The 15,813-nt window shown below is 38.3% G+C and overlaps 1 protein-coding gene and 1 long non-coding RNA gene across 2 annotated transcripts; both read right to left on the minus strand.

Annotated features, from left to right (window-relative positions):
• Window positions 1–5,835: 5,835 nt before the first annotated feature.
• LOC125260803 lies at window positions 5,836–7,076 on the minus strand. The gene is made up of 3 exons (XR_007183130.1): window positions 6,804–7,076; window positions 6,495–6,628; window positions 5,836–6,321 (listed from the first exon to the last, which is right to left on the minus strand). It is a non-coding gene; the product is annotated as an uncharacterized LOC125260803 (long non-coding RNA).
• A 674-nt stretch (window positions 7,077–7,750) lies between these two features.
• LOC125259785 lies at window positions 7,751–15,709 on the minus strand. The gene is made up of 11 exons (XM_048177705.1): window positions 15,420–15,709; window positions 11,892–11,954; window positions 11,412–11,599; window positions 11,186–11,315; window positions 10,845–10,978; window positions 10,643–10,747; window positions 9,222–9,379; window positions 9,062–9,119; window positions 8,754–8,959; window positions 8,487–8,646; window positions 7,751–7,918 (listed from the first exon to the last, which is right to left on the minus strand). Exons 1-11 carry the CDS (start codon window positions 15,707–15,709, stop codon window positions 7,782–7,784), a joined length of 1,629 nt encoding a protein of 542 aa, XP_048033662.1. The 3' UTR covers window positions 7,751–7,781.
• Window positions 15,710–15,813: the final 104 nt, after the last annotated feature.

Genomic DNA, 15,813 nt, shown 5'->3' on the forward strand with positions numbered 1-15,813 from the left:
TCATTGGGCACAATAGTGCAGGAAATGAAACCATGATGAGCAAAGACGCAAACAGGGAGAGACAGGCAAAAAGGAGAATTCCAACTCCAACCAAGAGACTGGTAACAAATGCCAAACAGAATGGACTCCCCAATAGGGAGACCTACAGAGTGAAGGAACCCCAAGTACTTCTATGCTCACTCTAAAATATAAAAATAACAAAATTGATTTGCCAAATTTGGAATTAAGTGTAGATGGGAAAAATATAGCTTTCTTATTGATACTCGTGCCTGCTGCTCATCAACTTCTGGTTTAATGTATGAGGGTCCAGTTTCTGCAAAAAGTAGGCGTTCCGTGGGTATTGATGGGGTTCCAATCTCCTGCTCAGTTACACACCCTTTGCCTGTGGTCACAAGTGATGGTCAACATTTTATGCACAAATTTACTATTATTCCAGAGTCATCTCTGAATTTGCTGGGAAGAGATATAATGCATAAATTGGGAGTGGAAATTGTGTTTACTGAAAATGATGTTTCTCTTTTCTTCACTTCTGTGCTGAGCCACACCCTCATCCTGCTGATTACATGCTGAGTGAAGCTGAGAGTGAGGGAGAAGATATAGCGTCACTGATACGAGTAAATCCAAAACTGTGGGCAAAGCACAAGGACGAAGCAGGTTTCATCAATGATAAACCATACACTGCGTTACTGAAAACAAAAACACCATTCTATGTAAAACAATACCCTCTCTCTCCAGAGAAAGAGAAGGGCATTGAACCTATGATTGAGATTTTAATCTAACATGCACAAAGTTTGATGCTAAGCGTTTCCCAGAGAACTACTGGCATAAAGTTGACTTGACATTGGATGGTTGATATTCACAAATTTAGGGATCATCTCTAAAGTTACACACAACATTTAACTTCAATAGCATTTGAAGAGAATGACTTATAGTCATGAAACCAACTGTAAAATATTCATGTAGGTTTCAGGTATGATGCACACTTTTTAGATTCTTGATATTGAATAAAATAAACTGTCAAGTCATATGTACATATGGTTATATATTTCAATTAGCCTACTGTATGCTCATACAGCTCTATAGTATTTGAAGAGAATGAGTTACAGTCTGTAAAGTGTTCATGTAGGTGTGATGCACAATTTTTAGAATGTTGATAATAAATATGAATTCATGCTGTAGTGAAAAATAGTAATGTTTATACATGATTTGACAGTTTATTTTATTAAATATCAAAAATCTACCATATACCATCATTTTAGATTGTTGATATTAAAATAAATATAAGCTCATGCAGTAGTAAAAAATTAGCAATATTTGTTATGTTTATTTTATTAAATATAAAAAATCTAAAAGGTGTGCATCATGCTTGACACCTACATGAGCACATTACCATTTATGACTGTTAGTCATTATTTTCAAATGATATTGAAGTTAGAAATGTGTATACCAATGTCGTATGTAACTTTAGAGATGGTCCCTAAATTTGCGAAATATGGACCATCCGATGTCAAGACAACTTTATGCCAGTATTTCACTGGGAAACGCTTAGCGTCAAACTTTGCACATTACGTCCATATTCTGAGTCCACCTGCTTGCCTGTAGCCTATATAGTATAGTATAGGTGCGAGTTCAGTGGTCTTTTATATCACTGTATTTAGTCTATAAAGAAAGGGGAATCCTGGAGTATGACATGTGAGGGAAACCCCAGTACTGCAGCACAGCCACGACATAAAGTTAAGGAAAGTTATATGTCTACCTCAGATTTAACGTTTGAATTGTAGGCTACATCAGCATCGGGGAATAACGTTATAATCTCGTTCACTGTAGAGAAAGCTGCTTACATGTAGGCTACACAGGGAAAGTAACATTAAAGACATTGAATTAAATGTATTCAGCTTTTCTGCATATATACTGGCCCTGATAATCATCACACATGCATACCACTTGCTCCATTAATGTAAATCCGTTTTAATGAATGAATGACTCTCTCTACCCATCGCTCTGCTCTTCGTCAACATGCACTTGCACCACCTGCTGGTGAGGTTGACTAACAGCAGATGGAGATAATGTTTGGTACTCTACTGCTTGTCCTGCAGTTCCCGTTAAATGTTGAAATTTGAACCACTAATTTGTGGACACGAAATAAAATGGACAGAAAATTGCCTGCTGAAAATAGGTTGTATTTTTAAACAGATTGAATAGTTTGGAAGTGAAATCTGAAAGGTGAATATGGATTATTGAATTTTTAACATTGAAATGTTGTGAATGTTTTGAATTGAAATATTCAAGCTTAAATATATAACCATGTTGAATTTCAGCCCATAAAAATGCAAGCCCTAAAAATACAATGCATTAAAATATAAGCACGGTTAGCAATGCATATTTTTTTCAAGTGTGCAATTCAACAAGCTTTTTATTTCAAAAACATATGGCATTATTTTACTTCCATACTCTATCGCATAAAGCCCAAAATGGACTCGTAAATGTACTAACTTGTGACGCTCCAGGAAATCCCTTATATGGACAAAGGCATCCAGCTGTCAGTGGATAAAAAAAAAAAAAAAAAAAAAAAAACGAAATGTTTTGAATGATAAAAAAGGTGAAGACAATAAACACACAATTGCAAGAATAGTCATCTTCTTGGTGCATTTTCATATCAAAATATATGAATAACGCAGTGCTAATTGATATCTTTTTTTTTACAGTATAGAAACTATAAATTATATTTTCTGCCTTATTCTGACTGTCCCTGTTTTTATTGTCTGTTTTACAGTTATGTAATACTGGAAGACTTTTTTAAAAATGTGTTTACAGCTACAAATATTGTGAGAATACAAATAGACACAAAAACAATGTAAGGGCAAAGATTAACAACCATTTTTTATTTGCATAGATTTTTAAAGTCAATAAAAAATTTAGAACAGCAGTGCAATTTTGACACATCAATCTAAAATAATAAATAATAACCTAATAATCAGACACTCGGTGCATTACAAACGGGATATATCACCCTCCGAAGGGCACTTCGGAGTGAAAACAATCATGGCCGCCATATTGAAGGATCGTTCCAAACCGAAGTGCTCAAAACTGGCCACTTCAAAGGGCCCTTCAGAATGAAGGAATTCAAAGGGTACAACTGATGGACACTTCGGGCCCCCATGATCCTTTGCACAGGGAAGTTGTTTGACATCACAGAATGGGTACAGGAGGCTCGGAGTTCAATTTTACATATAAATGTATGTATAGCATTTTTCTATACTACTGTAATATTTATACGAGTTAGATTTGTTACATTATTATGGTCAAAACGACATTGTACATTGTATTTTGTACATTGTAACAAAAATACTTTACAGCTACCTTTATCAGTCCATTCAAATGTATCAAATACATAGACAAAAAATACGATATTGTGCGATAAACCAAAAATAAATAAATAAACTAACGTTAAACAAAAGGCACAGCTTGCATAATCTACTCCTCCTCGATTGTCTTGTTAAGATGACGCAGAAGTGCATTCCAAAAAAAGAGTTTTTTTGACTCCTACACCCTTCTTCCCTTTGAAGCTCTCACTCCGGAGGGTAAACCTTTAAAGGGATTAGGGCATAGGGATGAGCCCTTCCGAATTGAACGCAGGGACTGTATTCCTGAGTTACAACAGCTTCCTCTTTCATGGCGAAACATCAGACTTTGTCAGGCCGCCATGGACACGCCCTTCAGTGAAAACTCAAGACCTTCACAATTTAACATCACTAAGGCCTTAAGATTAGACTGACCATATATAATGTTGTTTTTGTTAAATTTCTATGAAGAGTTAATCACAGTGTAAAACAAGTAATTTCCTGTTACCCACAGGTAGCACTATGACAGTAACTGAATATTGTCATGTAGATGTCTTCAGGCCAGGACTCTAATAAAACATGTGAAGTTTGGGGCAGATTGGACACTGTATGCCTGAGCTATAACAACTTCCTGTTTCATGGCGAAACATCAAAATTTGTCAGGCCACCACGGACACGCCCTTAAGTGAAAACTATAGATCTTCACAATTTAACGTCGCAAAGGTCTTTAGATTAGATTGACCAAATATGATGTTGATCTGATTAAATCTGTAGGAAAAGTTCATTAAAGTACAACGTCTGGAAATGGCTGAAAACTGCACAAATTTTGCAAAGAAAATTAAAAATATCTAACTTCCTGTTGGTTTTTAGATTTCATACCCAGAGACTTTTCTGTAGGGATTGGGCTGTTACATGTTTGTACCGAATTTCATACTTGTACGTGAAATGTAGAGTGAGGGGCACTTTGTTGAAAATGTATAGGTGGCACTGTCAAGCCATTTTGCCACACCTAATGGGTCTGAAACCCATATCAGACGTAAATTTTCTGATGGATGTGCAAAGTTTCATGAGTTTTCAAGCATGTTTAGGCCCTCAAAAATGTGATTCATTTCGGAGAAGAAGAAGAATTGTCTGAGCAATTACAATAGGGTCCTCACACCATCGGTGCTCGGGCCCTAATAAACCAAAACAAACATTTACCACAGTAGTGAGAGAGAGGATTATACTGCACTATATGTCAGAATGATTGATTTATGGCACCTCATAAAAATATTCCTCCCACCCCTCCCACCGGACTGGACACCTGTTTTGGCCACCTGTTTTTGTCCTCCCCCACTACCCCACTACCCCTCCCTATTACCCCTACTAAGGAATTTATGACTGTGTTTTGGGTTTTGTGTAGCCTGGATGCCAGCCGAACTTAGCCCCCCCCACAACATTTTGAGGTCGGGGAGTTCGGTCTGGACTCGATCCGTAGAGGAGTAATTATGCCCGAACAGAAACTGTTCGGACCAATCACATTGTCAGGGCGATGATTGACAGATTATCACCAGAAACGTAATCAGCCACGTCATCAAAGAGCGCTTGGGGAGTTTGATTGACAAGCGATCTAACCAATCAGAATGCCACATCCGCCATTTTGTCCGACAAAGCAGTCAGGAGTTAGAAGATTAACCTCGGTGGAGTTAAACTTGAAAAATTGTGCATATTGACGTCTTTCTGCGTTTGAAACAACATTCATTCTCATGTTCATTCATGTTTATTTGATGCTATAAATGGACTAGTAGGAAGAGATGATCGATTAACGAGCCTCTTGAGCTGAGGCGCTACAGCAATCTGTCACGGTCATGGTCACAACCCATTAAAGAGCCACAAAACGGTTTTTATTGTTTGAAATTTTTTAATAACTACACAGTTTGAAAGCTGGGACTTTGTTTAATATCATAAGTAACCTGCTCTGTCTCGTCTGTCAATGTGTTGTCAGTTTCCTCTTTGCTCCGCGATGTATTTTCCACTCTGTGTGGCGTGACAGCGCCACTGCTTGTCGGACAAAGCAACAGTAACTAAGGGGGCGGGTCTTTGCGAAAGGTCAATTAGTTTACAACAATGATGGCTGTTGAAGAACTGAGATGTGTAGATTCCACCATCGCGTCCGTTATAGAAGATATCGACAGCGCATTAATTTTAAAAAAGGAACAGAGGACCGCGATCAAGGCATTTGTCGATGGGAAAGATGTCTTTGCCGTCCTTCCTACGGGATTCTGCAAAAGTTTGATTTATCAGCTGGCCCCGATGGTCGCTAAGAAGAGTTCTGTTGACAACTATGCGTCGCTCAACATACGTCACTTACTCTGTAGCTCTGATTGGTTGTAGGTCTATCCAATTGAGGTCTTTCCTGGATCGGTTGAAATACGCCCCCATAATCAAAGCCCAATGGAGCAGTATCAGACTCATATTCGAACTAGAATTGAGTATGACCACGTCAGGCTAGGTTTTGTGTGTTTTTGAAGTGAAAATGTTTGAAAACGGTGGTTAAACTTTAAAATGTAAAACAGTGTATCGGGGTGCCAGGCATTGGGTTTTTAAGGGATGTTTTTATTAAAGAAAGTTATTTCACATATTTAAATGTTTTTAAAAGACATTAATGAATTGTACAATTAAAACACAAAGACAATTTAAAATGTTGTTAGATTTTCTGAAACAAAAGTATAAAACAAGTGCACTAAGTAACATTAAGCACATTAAGTATATCAAGCAATAGCTGTTAAAATACAAATGGGTTTTTCAAGCAAAAACATTTCTAACATTTACTTTTAAAGTTTTTTAACAATAAATAATTCTTACTGCTCTGTGAAACACGTCCTATCTCATCCCTGGCAAATTCAGAATGAAGTCAGAACGGCCTGTGAAGACGCTCACAAGTCTCCGCCCCTAACACTCCTCCAAACATCGACGTCAGACTCATCCCTAACACGCCCGCCTCAATGCCGAAAGATAGAATGTATATTTAAAAAAGGACATTAATTAATTAAACAGAATATTTTAACAAAAGTATCAAACAAACGCATTATCATTAAGTATATTAAATAGTGTTGTTAAAAGGCAAATGACTTTTAAAAAGCAAAAACATTTCTAACAATAAATATTTCTTACTGCTCTGTGAAACACATCCTTTCTCTGCGTTGTCAGATACAGAATGAAGTCAGAATGGTGCGTGAAAACGCTCCCGAGTCTCCGCCCCTAACACTCCTCCAAACATCAACGTCATCCGCCCCTAACAGGCCCACCTCAATGCCGAAAGATAGGATGAAATTTAAAAAAAGGATGTTAATTAATTAATTAAACAGAAGATTTTAACAAAAGTATCAAACAAACGCATTATCATTAAGTATATTAAATAGTGTTGTTAAAAGACAAATGACTTAAAAAGCAAAAACATTTCTAACAATAAATATTTCTTACTGCTCTGTGAAACACATCCTTTCTCTGCGTCGTCAGATACAGAATGAAGTCAGAACGGTGAGTGAAAACGCTCCCGAGTCTCCGCCCCTAACACACCTCCAAACATCGACGTCAGACACCTCCCTAACGCATCTCCAACAATGGATGAGAGTGCAGATGCGTATTTAAATGATAATAAAATAACTCTTATAAATAATAATACTTTAATGGACTTAGCTCACTACGAATGTGTACAGGACTAACGCTTTTAACGTATCAGACATTTATCACACGCACACACACACACACGTACGCACACGTACACGCACACACACACACACACACACACACACACACACACACACACACACACACACACAGATAATTACATATAGATAATTATTTTCCTATTGATGTCCCCGGAATTGTTTTATTGCTGGGGTGTCTGTTGAGTTCGCACAGAGGTTAAGGAAGGACGGGGTTCAGTGACCCCTGACAAGATGCAAGACATGACCCAGCTAGCAAAAATTGTGCGGGCCGAAAGCGGAACGATTAAGGCTGGAACATTCGGCCGATCCTCGGCATGAATCTAGGTCCGATTGCTCTGCGAGCGCTCGGTTTTAACGCGCCCCGAGCACACGGCCGAGCACTCGGTTTTAACGCGGCCCGATTGAGGAACCCCGAGTGAGAGAACGTAAGCTCCCCTCCAATCCCGTTCCTTATTTGGGCTTGTTTAAACTTTGATTTTATTGATTGGTTAATACTAAAATTGCTAAGCAACCGTTATGCAACATAACTGAAAATAAAACACACAAGGAAGCACAAGGATTTCATGTTTAATGCATTTTTTATTTACTTGAACACACATTATCTCTCTCTCTCTCTCTCTCTCTCTCTCTCATTCTCTCTCTCTCTCTCTCTCACACACACACAAAAAAAATCAATCAGTTCAAATAAGAATTTTTCCAATATCAACATTTTTTAACTTTAAAAAACAGTTTAATTCATTGTCTGTCTATTCGCCCTCTGGCTTCGGCCACCATCCCTATCAGATGCTAGCTGCAGCCACCTGGTGATGAGGAGCTCTATCTCCTTTTCTGTATTATCTTTGGTCAGGGCATTCCGGCGGACTGCATCTGAGAAAAACACAAAGATAGAAGAGGTCAGCATGACCATGTGATTTTACTCATAAAACCACCAACACTTATTTTGGATGCAGGGATACATTTCTTTTTAGTTTAGGAGCACATTCAAAAATTTAGGAGCACCTTCTAAAAAGGCTAGAATAACCTTCCCATTATAAGGAGATATTTGACTATAAAATTTTAACCTTATTAAATGTCAAATTCATAAATTGAGTTAGAATAATAAGAGGCATCTCTTATTAATAAATAAATACTGTAATAATTCATCTTTGCACTGCAGAGGTGGCATAACACAGAAATGTGGCATTTAGTTATATTTACAGACTGTTTAATGAGGCTCAGAAGTGGCATTAATGCATTTCAATTCATGATAATGTTATGATGTTAATGTTTTAAATAGAGTTTGAGTATAGAAATATTAAAACTAAAATAAGATTTTAAAAATGGCCAATATGCTGTTATTAGTGTCAACTGAGGGTGCACCCATAGAACCTCGGGTCAGTCGCACTGTAGAGCCCTGGGATGTCACTACAGTGCAGTTTCCAGCACTGACACTCACCAAGAACCACACTTTTCAAAGTGAGCCCTTTGAATGCAGGCTTTCGGTTGGCCCCACTCCAATTAATGAGTCTCGCCAGTGAAGAGTTCATTGTTCTTTTCAGGACCCGCCCCACTGTGTCTTTAAGAGTCATGCCTCCGACCATTCCAAGAAGAACAGTCTGAAACAAAAAGACATGTACCTTATTAGTTACTTAAGGAATATAGCATGAGTGAGAGTGGGGACTGACTTTTAGGAATGATCTGATTAAACCATAATTTAACTCACCAAATTCTTCTTCTCCTCTGGATTCTTTAATGTCTCCTCCAAACATTGTAGCTCCTCAATAGTTGAAAGTGGGAGCCCAAAATGTGTTGGGTCTGGCGTGAAGTCTGGAACTGCTTGACTGCTGGAGATTTTTTGGAGCTGCACCAGGATGAGCAACTGCTGCTCTCTAATAGAATCGAGCTGGATGAGGATCTCCTTAGCAATTGCTGTAAGACACAAGAAAATGCAGGCATAGCAGATTACTAGCAAAACATTGTACGTAGATATGTCAGAGTAAACCGAGAGAGATCTCTTTGTAGAATTCCTACCTGTAGGCACAGCCTCCCGAGAAGACCTGTGTTGTGTGTCATATGCTTGTGGTGTGTGCTAAAAGAAAAGAAAAAGATGTTTTAGATGTACATCACACATATACCAAAGTGATTTCTTTTTTCTCCATGAGATATAGAATAGCTTTCTTGCCCTTCTTACTTGAAATCCAGTTTGGCCTGATGTCTGACTTCTGCCAGCTGCTGCATGGGTTGGGGTGTCTGTAGGTGTAGCACTCAGGCTGTTGGTAGTGGAGACTGGAGACCACGGTGGTGGACTAAGCGCTGTGATGTTCGCTGAAAGGGGAGAAGCCCGCGGACCTACAGAATTTCTACCTGTGGGCACAGCCTCCTCACAAGACCGGTTTTGTGTGCCATGTATGGGTGCTAAAAAAAAGAAAAGTTGTTTTAATCTCATCACACATACAGTACAGTCCAAAAGTTTGGGGTCAGTAAGAATTTTTAATGTTTTAAAAGAAGTATCTTCTGCTCACCAAGCCTGCATTTATTTGATTAAAAATACAAACAAAAACAGTAATATTGTGAAATATTATTCCAATTTAAAACGGCTGTTTTCTATGTACAATATACATTAAAGTGTAATTTATTCCTGTGATGCAAAGCTGAATTTTCAGCATCATTACTCCAGTCTTCAGTGTCACATGATCCTTCAGAAATCAATCTAATATGATGATGTGATGCTCAAGAAACATTTATTATTATTATCAATGTTGAAAACGGTTGTGTACAATTTTTTTTTCAAAATTCTTCGATGAATAGAAAGTTCAAAAGAACAGCATTTATTTAAAATAGAATATTTTCTAACATTATAATTGTCTTTACTGTAACTTTTGATCAGTTTAACTCATCCTTGATGAATAAAAGTATTGATTAATTTTATTTCTATCCCCCAAAAATAAAATTTAAATTCTGACTGACCCCAAACTTTTGAACGGTAGTGTTTAATGCTACAAAAGATTTAGATTTCAGACAAATGCTGTTCTTTTGAACTTTCTATTCATCATAGCATCATGAAATAAAAATGTAAATAACTGTTTTCAACATTGATAATAATCATAAATGTTTCTTGAGCATCAAATCATCATATTAGAATGATTTCTGAAGGATCATGTGACACTGAAGACTGAAGTAATGATGCTGAAAATTCAGCTTTGATCACAGGAATAAATGACACTTTACTGTATATTGACATAGAAAACAGCTGTTTTAAATTGTAATAATATTTCACAATATTACTGTTTTGTTTGTATTTTTAATCAAATAAATGCAGGCTAGGTGAGCAGAAGATACTTCTTTTAAAACATTAAAAAAATCTTACTGACCCCAAACTTTTGGACTGTACTGTATACCAAAGTGATTTTTTTTCTCTCCATGGGCTATAGAATAGCTTTCTTGCCCTTCTTACTTGAAATCCAGTTTGGTCTGATGACTGACTTCTGCCAGCTGCTGCATGGGTTGGGGTGTCAGTAGGTGTAGCCCTCAGGCTGTTGGTAGTGGAGACTGGAGACCACGGTGGTGGACTAAGCGCTGTGATGTTCGCTGAAAGGGGAGAAGCCCGCGGACTTGCTGCCGAGTTGTTTGCATCAGAAGGGGGATCCACTGTGGTCTCTGAAATATGGCCTGGGGACCAAAAACCTTGACCAGCTGGCTGACTCCATTCACCTAGAGCTGTCACAAAGGTGCAATTGGCCATTATATTACTTTCACCCATATGCTTAATATAAAAGATTGATGGAAACCATTGTACCAACTGCAACAGGCCTACCACCAAGAGATGGGATGCAGGGGGCTGGTGCAAGTTGAGTGTAAGTTTTCTTTTTGGTTGGGGCACGAAGTGCAGCGGTCCTTCCCTGCTCCTCTTCCTCCTCTTCACTGCTGCTTACAATTCTTTTACAGCCTCTAAAATGTATTACATTGGGATTTCAGTTTGTCATTACAGTGAATAAAAAATTATATTTAATACATTTTTTTAAATTTTTATTTTGACAGGAGGTTGGGGTGCATTGTAAGGCCCTCTAGCTTGCGGCCTAATTGTTTGCCCAGGTGTATGGTAACCTTTGACACAGTCATTCAAATGCTTTGAAGGAAATTATGGGCCACTCCTACCTATTCTTTCTCTTCATGTACTCTGGCCTGTTGTCCTCATCTTCAGTATTTAGATCAGAGGTAATTGTTGCCTCTAGCAGCTTTGCACAGGCAATCTCATACACGTCTGTCAACAATAAATTTATAAGGTCTAAATGGAATGGCTCCTTATTATATTACATGTGCAGTAAGGTTTCAATTCAATAAGTGTGGAATTGTGTAATTTGAGAATAAAGCATTACTATACCATATGAATACATCACACGGACTCTGAATCGAGTCCAGTCAGCACCTGGCATCACCCCATCTTTAGTTGCCCTACGGAGCTTTGCAAGAGATACAAAAGGGGGCCAGAAACTTTCGCCTCCTTCCAGCCAATTAGAGTGGACAACTTCAACCTCCTTTGAATTGACAAACTCCACGATATGATACATTCTATAAAAAAGAAGAAACGTAGATTGTCAGCTATAGAACAACATATTAACATACAATAACTTTTTAAAACAAAACATTAAGTGGGGCACCAATTATGATCAGCAATGAATCACATAGGCTAACTATGTGACTAAGAAACACTCTTTCATTCTCTCTCAAATTCCAGTTTTTGCACAGCTAACTGCGGTTCTCTTTCTAAAACTCTTCCGCAGCTACCACTGTGTCCTCATGCTCAGCGCTGCATTTCACTGCCTCTAAATACAACTCAGCAGGGGTGTACAATCAACCACACCCTCCCAGGTCATCCCACCTCCAGAAGGCAAGAAGAGAAAGCGCAGGGTTGTAACACTCATACCTGCAAACTCACAAGAAGTGAAAAAGGTGACAAGGTTCCGAATAAAATCTTTTTAAGGGGGTCTGCGGGCCCCTAGCCAAGAGAAAAATTGAGAATTTAACATGTAAATGAAGCACTCTGGCGCACTCAAATGAAAAAATAAAAAAGTCTCAAGTCATAATTTAGCAAATGTAAAATTGAAAAAAAGAGGAAAAACAGAATTGTGAAGTGTTACATGGACCTACATTGATTATACTGTGTTTGATTTCATTTAACTCATTTAGCATGACAACGCTGTAATACGGGGATCGGCTGGGAACTACAGCTGCCTCGTCGTCTGTATAGGTCATCATCAAGCGGTCTCATTTGAGAAAAATAACCGATACATTGTAAAGAAAGCAAGAAATTACAGTATTCAGGGCTGCTGCTGGCCATGTGTGCCCCAAGTGGACTTTTACTGTGGTGCCCCCTTTAGTTAAAAAATAACAACAAAATCACACACAACTATAGTATGTGTGAGAATACAACTTTATTAAAATGCTATTGTTAGCATTTATAATTGTATTTTGAGAGCAACACAAACTACAATTATACAAATATGAAATAATATATTATAGCCTATATTTCTGCATCTGTATCCGTGTAGCTAATGGACTTCAGCTTAATCTAATGTGACAAAATGCTGTATATAACTTCATATATTTTGTATGCATGTTGTTGTGATTCATATTTATACAGAATGAAACGTTTTAAAGGGATAATTCACCTTAAAATGAAAATTCTGGCATCATTTACTCATCCTCATGTTGTTCTAAACCTGTATGAATTTCTTTTTTCTGATGAACACAAAAGATATTTTGAGAAATGTTGGTAAACAAACAACAGATAGTGACCATTGACTTCCATAGTAGGAATAAAAAATATGATGGAATTTAATGGGTACCGTCAACTGTGTGCTTAACATCATTTATCAAAAGATTTTCTTCATCATTTATCACAATACTTCCAAAATATTTTTTCCAACTATGGAAGTCAATGGTCACTATCTGCTGTGTGTCTCAAAATATCTTCTTTTGTGTTCATCAGAAAAAAATAATTCATGCAGGTTTAGAACAGCATGAAGAGGAGTAAATTATGACAGAATTTTAATTTTAAAGTGAACTATCCCTTTAAAACATCCTTTATGGCGTGTGCAGCTATAAAATGCGTCCTCCGGAAAACGCAGCCTTTGAAATGAGTGATCTCTCCTGGTTGGAGTTAGCATAATTAGAATGCCATTTCATGACTGACTTTTCAAATGTTTTAAAATTAATACTCCTAGTTTAATATGTTCCTGCGGGCCTTATTTATAGACACTGCAGTCTGTTTGAGGCCCTTGCCTGCCAGTTGCTGTTGCCCATCCCTTGGGTGCTAACAAGCTTAATAACAGGTTGGTAAAAGTTTGATGCGGTAACGTTAGAAAAAAAATTTATCACGACAAACTTGACTTACTAACAGACTACACTTGATTTGGCAAACCTTAGCAACTAGTACCAAAGTTATAAGTCAATTTAAAAGCATAACATCATTAGAAACAAACTTACCTCAAAATTTGCTGATTGAGACGCGGGGCGTCATCTTGAAAGATGGTCTAACTTTAGTTTATGATTTTACAATTTCTGACTGACTGACCGACCCCCCCACACAATAATAAAAAAAAAAACACCTCACAAATCAGGTGAAAAACATTCCTAACTAAGTGGTAATCAGTGGCATAAGTAACGAGCCAGAACAATATCTCTGAAAATTACACTTACTCTCAACACAACAATTAAGCCTAATGTAAATGCAACAAAGGCATTCCCACATGTTTGTCTTTGAAGGGGAGGAGGACATATTTACAAAGGCCATCATCAACTTTAACGCACTTCAAACTCTCTGACAACTGTGAGAGAAGAAACACACCCAGGCTAGATGAACTGAGGGGATATGTGTAGAATGGCTCAACAGCATGAAACTGATAGTACACCAAGTGCATATTACCTTCAAGCAAGATGATATTTTGAAGCAAGCCAATGTCATTACCTATTTTAATACAGTTATCCCCCTCTGTAATTTTAACACAAAACTGATCTGTGTGCAACTCTTTAAACTCCTGTATTCCTCCCTCTAACACCCTGTGGTAAGGGGCCACCAACATGCTCTTTCCTTAATACAGTTCCAGCTTTCACCCTTTCCACCCTTTTGTTATTGGTACGCTCAGACAAGCGACGGACAATCTGGGCAACTGGGAAATTTGGCCCCCTCACCATGCGCTTTACCTCACCAAGAAAATTCTCAAAAGGGAACCCAGATATCCCATCAATACAGCCATGTCTCTTAACATCATCGCTCAAATGAACAAGGCCATGCAAATTGTACACCAGAAAGCCCTCACCATAAAGTCTGCCAAAATGTTCAACAAATGACACAAGTAGTGTCTTTGCACAGTCACATATCTCTACATCCACCTTAGGATTAGCCAGCATAAAAATAGCAACCGACAGCAGCATAAAGTTGTGGTAGACTGGAGCAGCCAGAACATCTACGAGAACGACAGGGCCTGTATACAACAAGAACTGCCGTAGCTCCGTAGCCTTCCATCTCCCTCTTTCCTCAAAAGCTCTAGGCTTTCTAGCAAACTCGCATGGAATGTTATTTTTCAGTTGCTGTAGGTTCTGAGATAGTGCTTTAACCAGCTGACCAGACAAGCGAGTTGGCAAAGGCCCACTACACCACAGGTCAAACAACCGACGTACAACCCCCAGACACACCAAATGCATGTAATCGTGAGGAAAATCAAGTACCATGTTGAAACCAAGTCCAGTCAGAGGAGATGGTGCTACATGATGATCTTCATCCAACATTTGCCTGAAACTAGCATCCGTTCTTAAGGCGGAATCAGTCTGTGGAAAAGTCATGCGATTTCCTATATATACACCTGTCTGTACACATTTATCACAAGCTGAATAGCCTGAATGACTCTTTATGCCTTTAACAAAAGCCCGGGCTGGAGCGTCACACACAACAGAACAGACTCGCAGAAAAAACAGCTTTCCTTTGAACCAAAACCCAGACTGAAGACTACTCAACTCACTCACCAGGTCCCTTAAGTACTCATTGAGTGATTTGGGTTTGCAATCCCCTCCAAAAATACCAATCATGAAGGGACATTTACCTACTTCCTTCAATAAACCTAGAATGGGCCACAGCTGCTGATTATTACTCTTAAACAATGGGAGCCCATCAAAGTTTAACTGTAACTGCAGGCAATGCTTGCTAGGGAGTTTCATCCACACATTTTCAAGAAGGCCTGTTATAGCATTCAATACACCAAAGTAAAAGAAGGCACCTCCTGCTACAGGTAGGATTTTGTAGTTGGTGACTGTTTTGAGAAGAGTCCTCCCATCTCTTGGCAAATTGGGGTGGTGAAAATGTAGGATAGACAACAAGGCAGAAAGTGCAAACATGGTGATATTGAACTCCAAAGCCCAATTGACTAAATCATCAGCCAGGTCAGGTCTATGCTCAGAAGGACCCTCTCTATCATCACGGTCACTGTCCAAGTTCCAGTCTCGCATCAAGTCATCACTATCGTCACAATTTACAACAACATCTAAGTCATGTACAGTGTGGTCATCAATCAGATCATCGTCAACAAGCTTACTGTCGTTCTCAATACCTTGCAGCAAATTAGACACTGATTTAACTGCCTTGCGTCTCAGATTAGATTTAAAATAATGCATTTGATCAGCCATTCTTACCTAAGAGCAGTGTTTATTTTAGAACAGCAAAAGCAAGATTACCTGAGGAAAAAAGAAAAAAAGATTAGCATTGTACAAAACCATACATAATGTCTTAT

Source organism: Megalobrama amblycephala, linkage group LG24, assembly GCF_018812025.1.
Source record: "Megalobrama amblycephala isolate DHTTF-2021 linkage group LG24, ASM1881202v1, whole genome shotgun sequence".
Taxonomy (NCBI): domain Eukaryota; kingdom Metazoa; phylum Chordata; class Actinopteri; order Cypriniformes; family Xenocyprididae; genus Megalobrama; species Megalobrama amblycephala.

Bases quoted from the DNA above. Each gene is read 5' to 3' on its own strand.
- LOC125259785 (XM_048177705.1), bottom strand. From the start codon at position 15,709: ATGGCTGATCAAATGCATTATTTTAAATCTAATCTGAGACGCAAGGCA. The intron at 9,380-10,642 runs GTCCGCGGGCTT...GAAATTCTGTAG, and splicing joins TGCAAACAACTCGGCAGCAA to GTCCGCGGGCTTCTCCCCTT. The intron at 8,647-8,753 runs GTGAGTTAAATT...TTTTTGTTTCAG, and splicing joins CAGAGGAGAAGAAGAATTTG to ACTGTTCTTCTTGGAATGGT.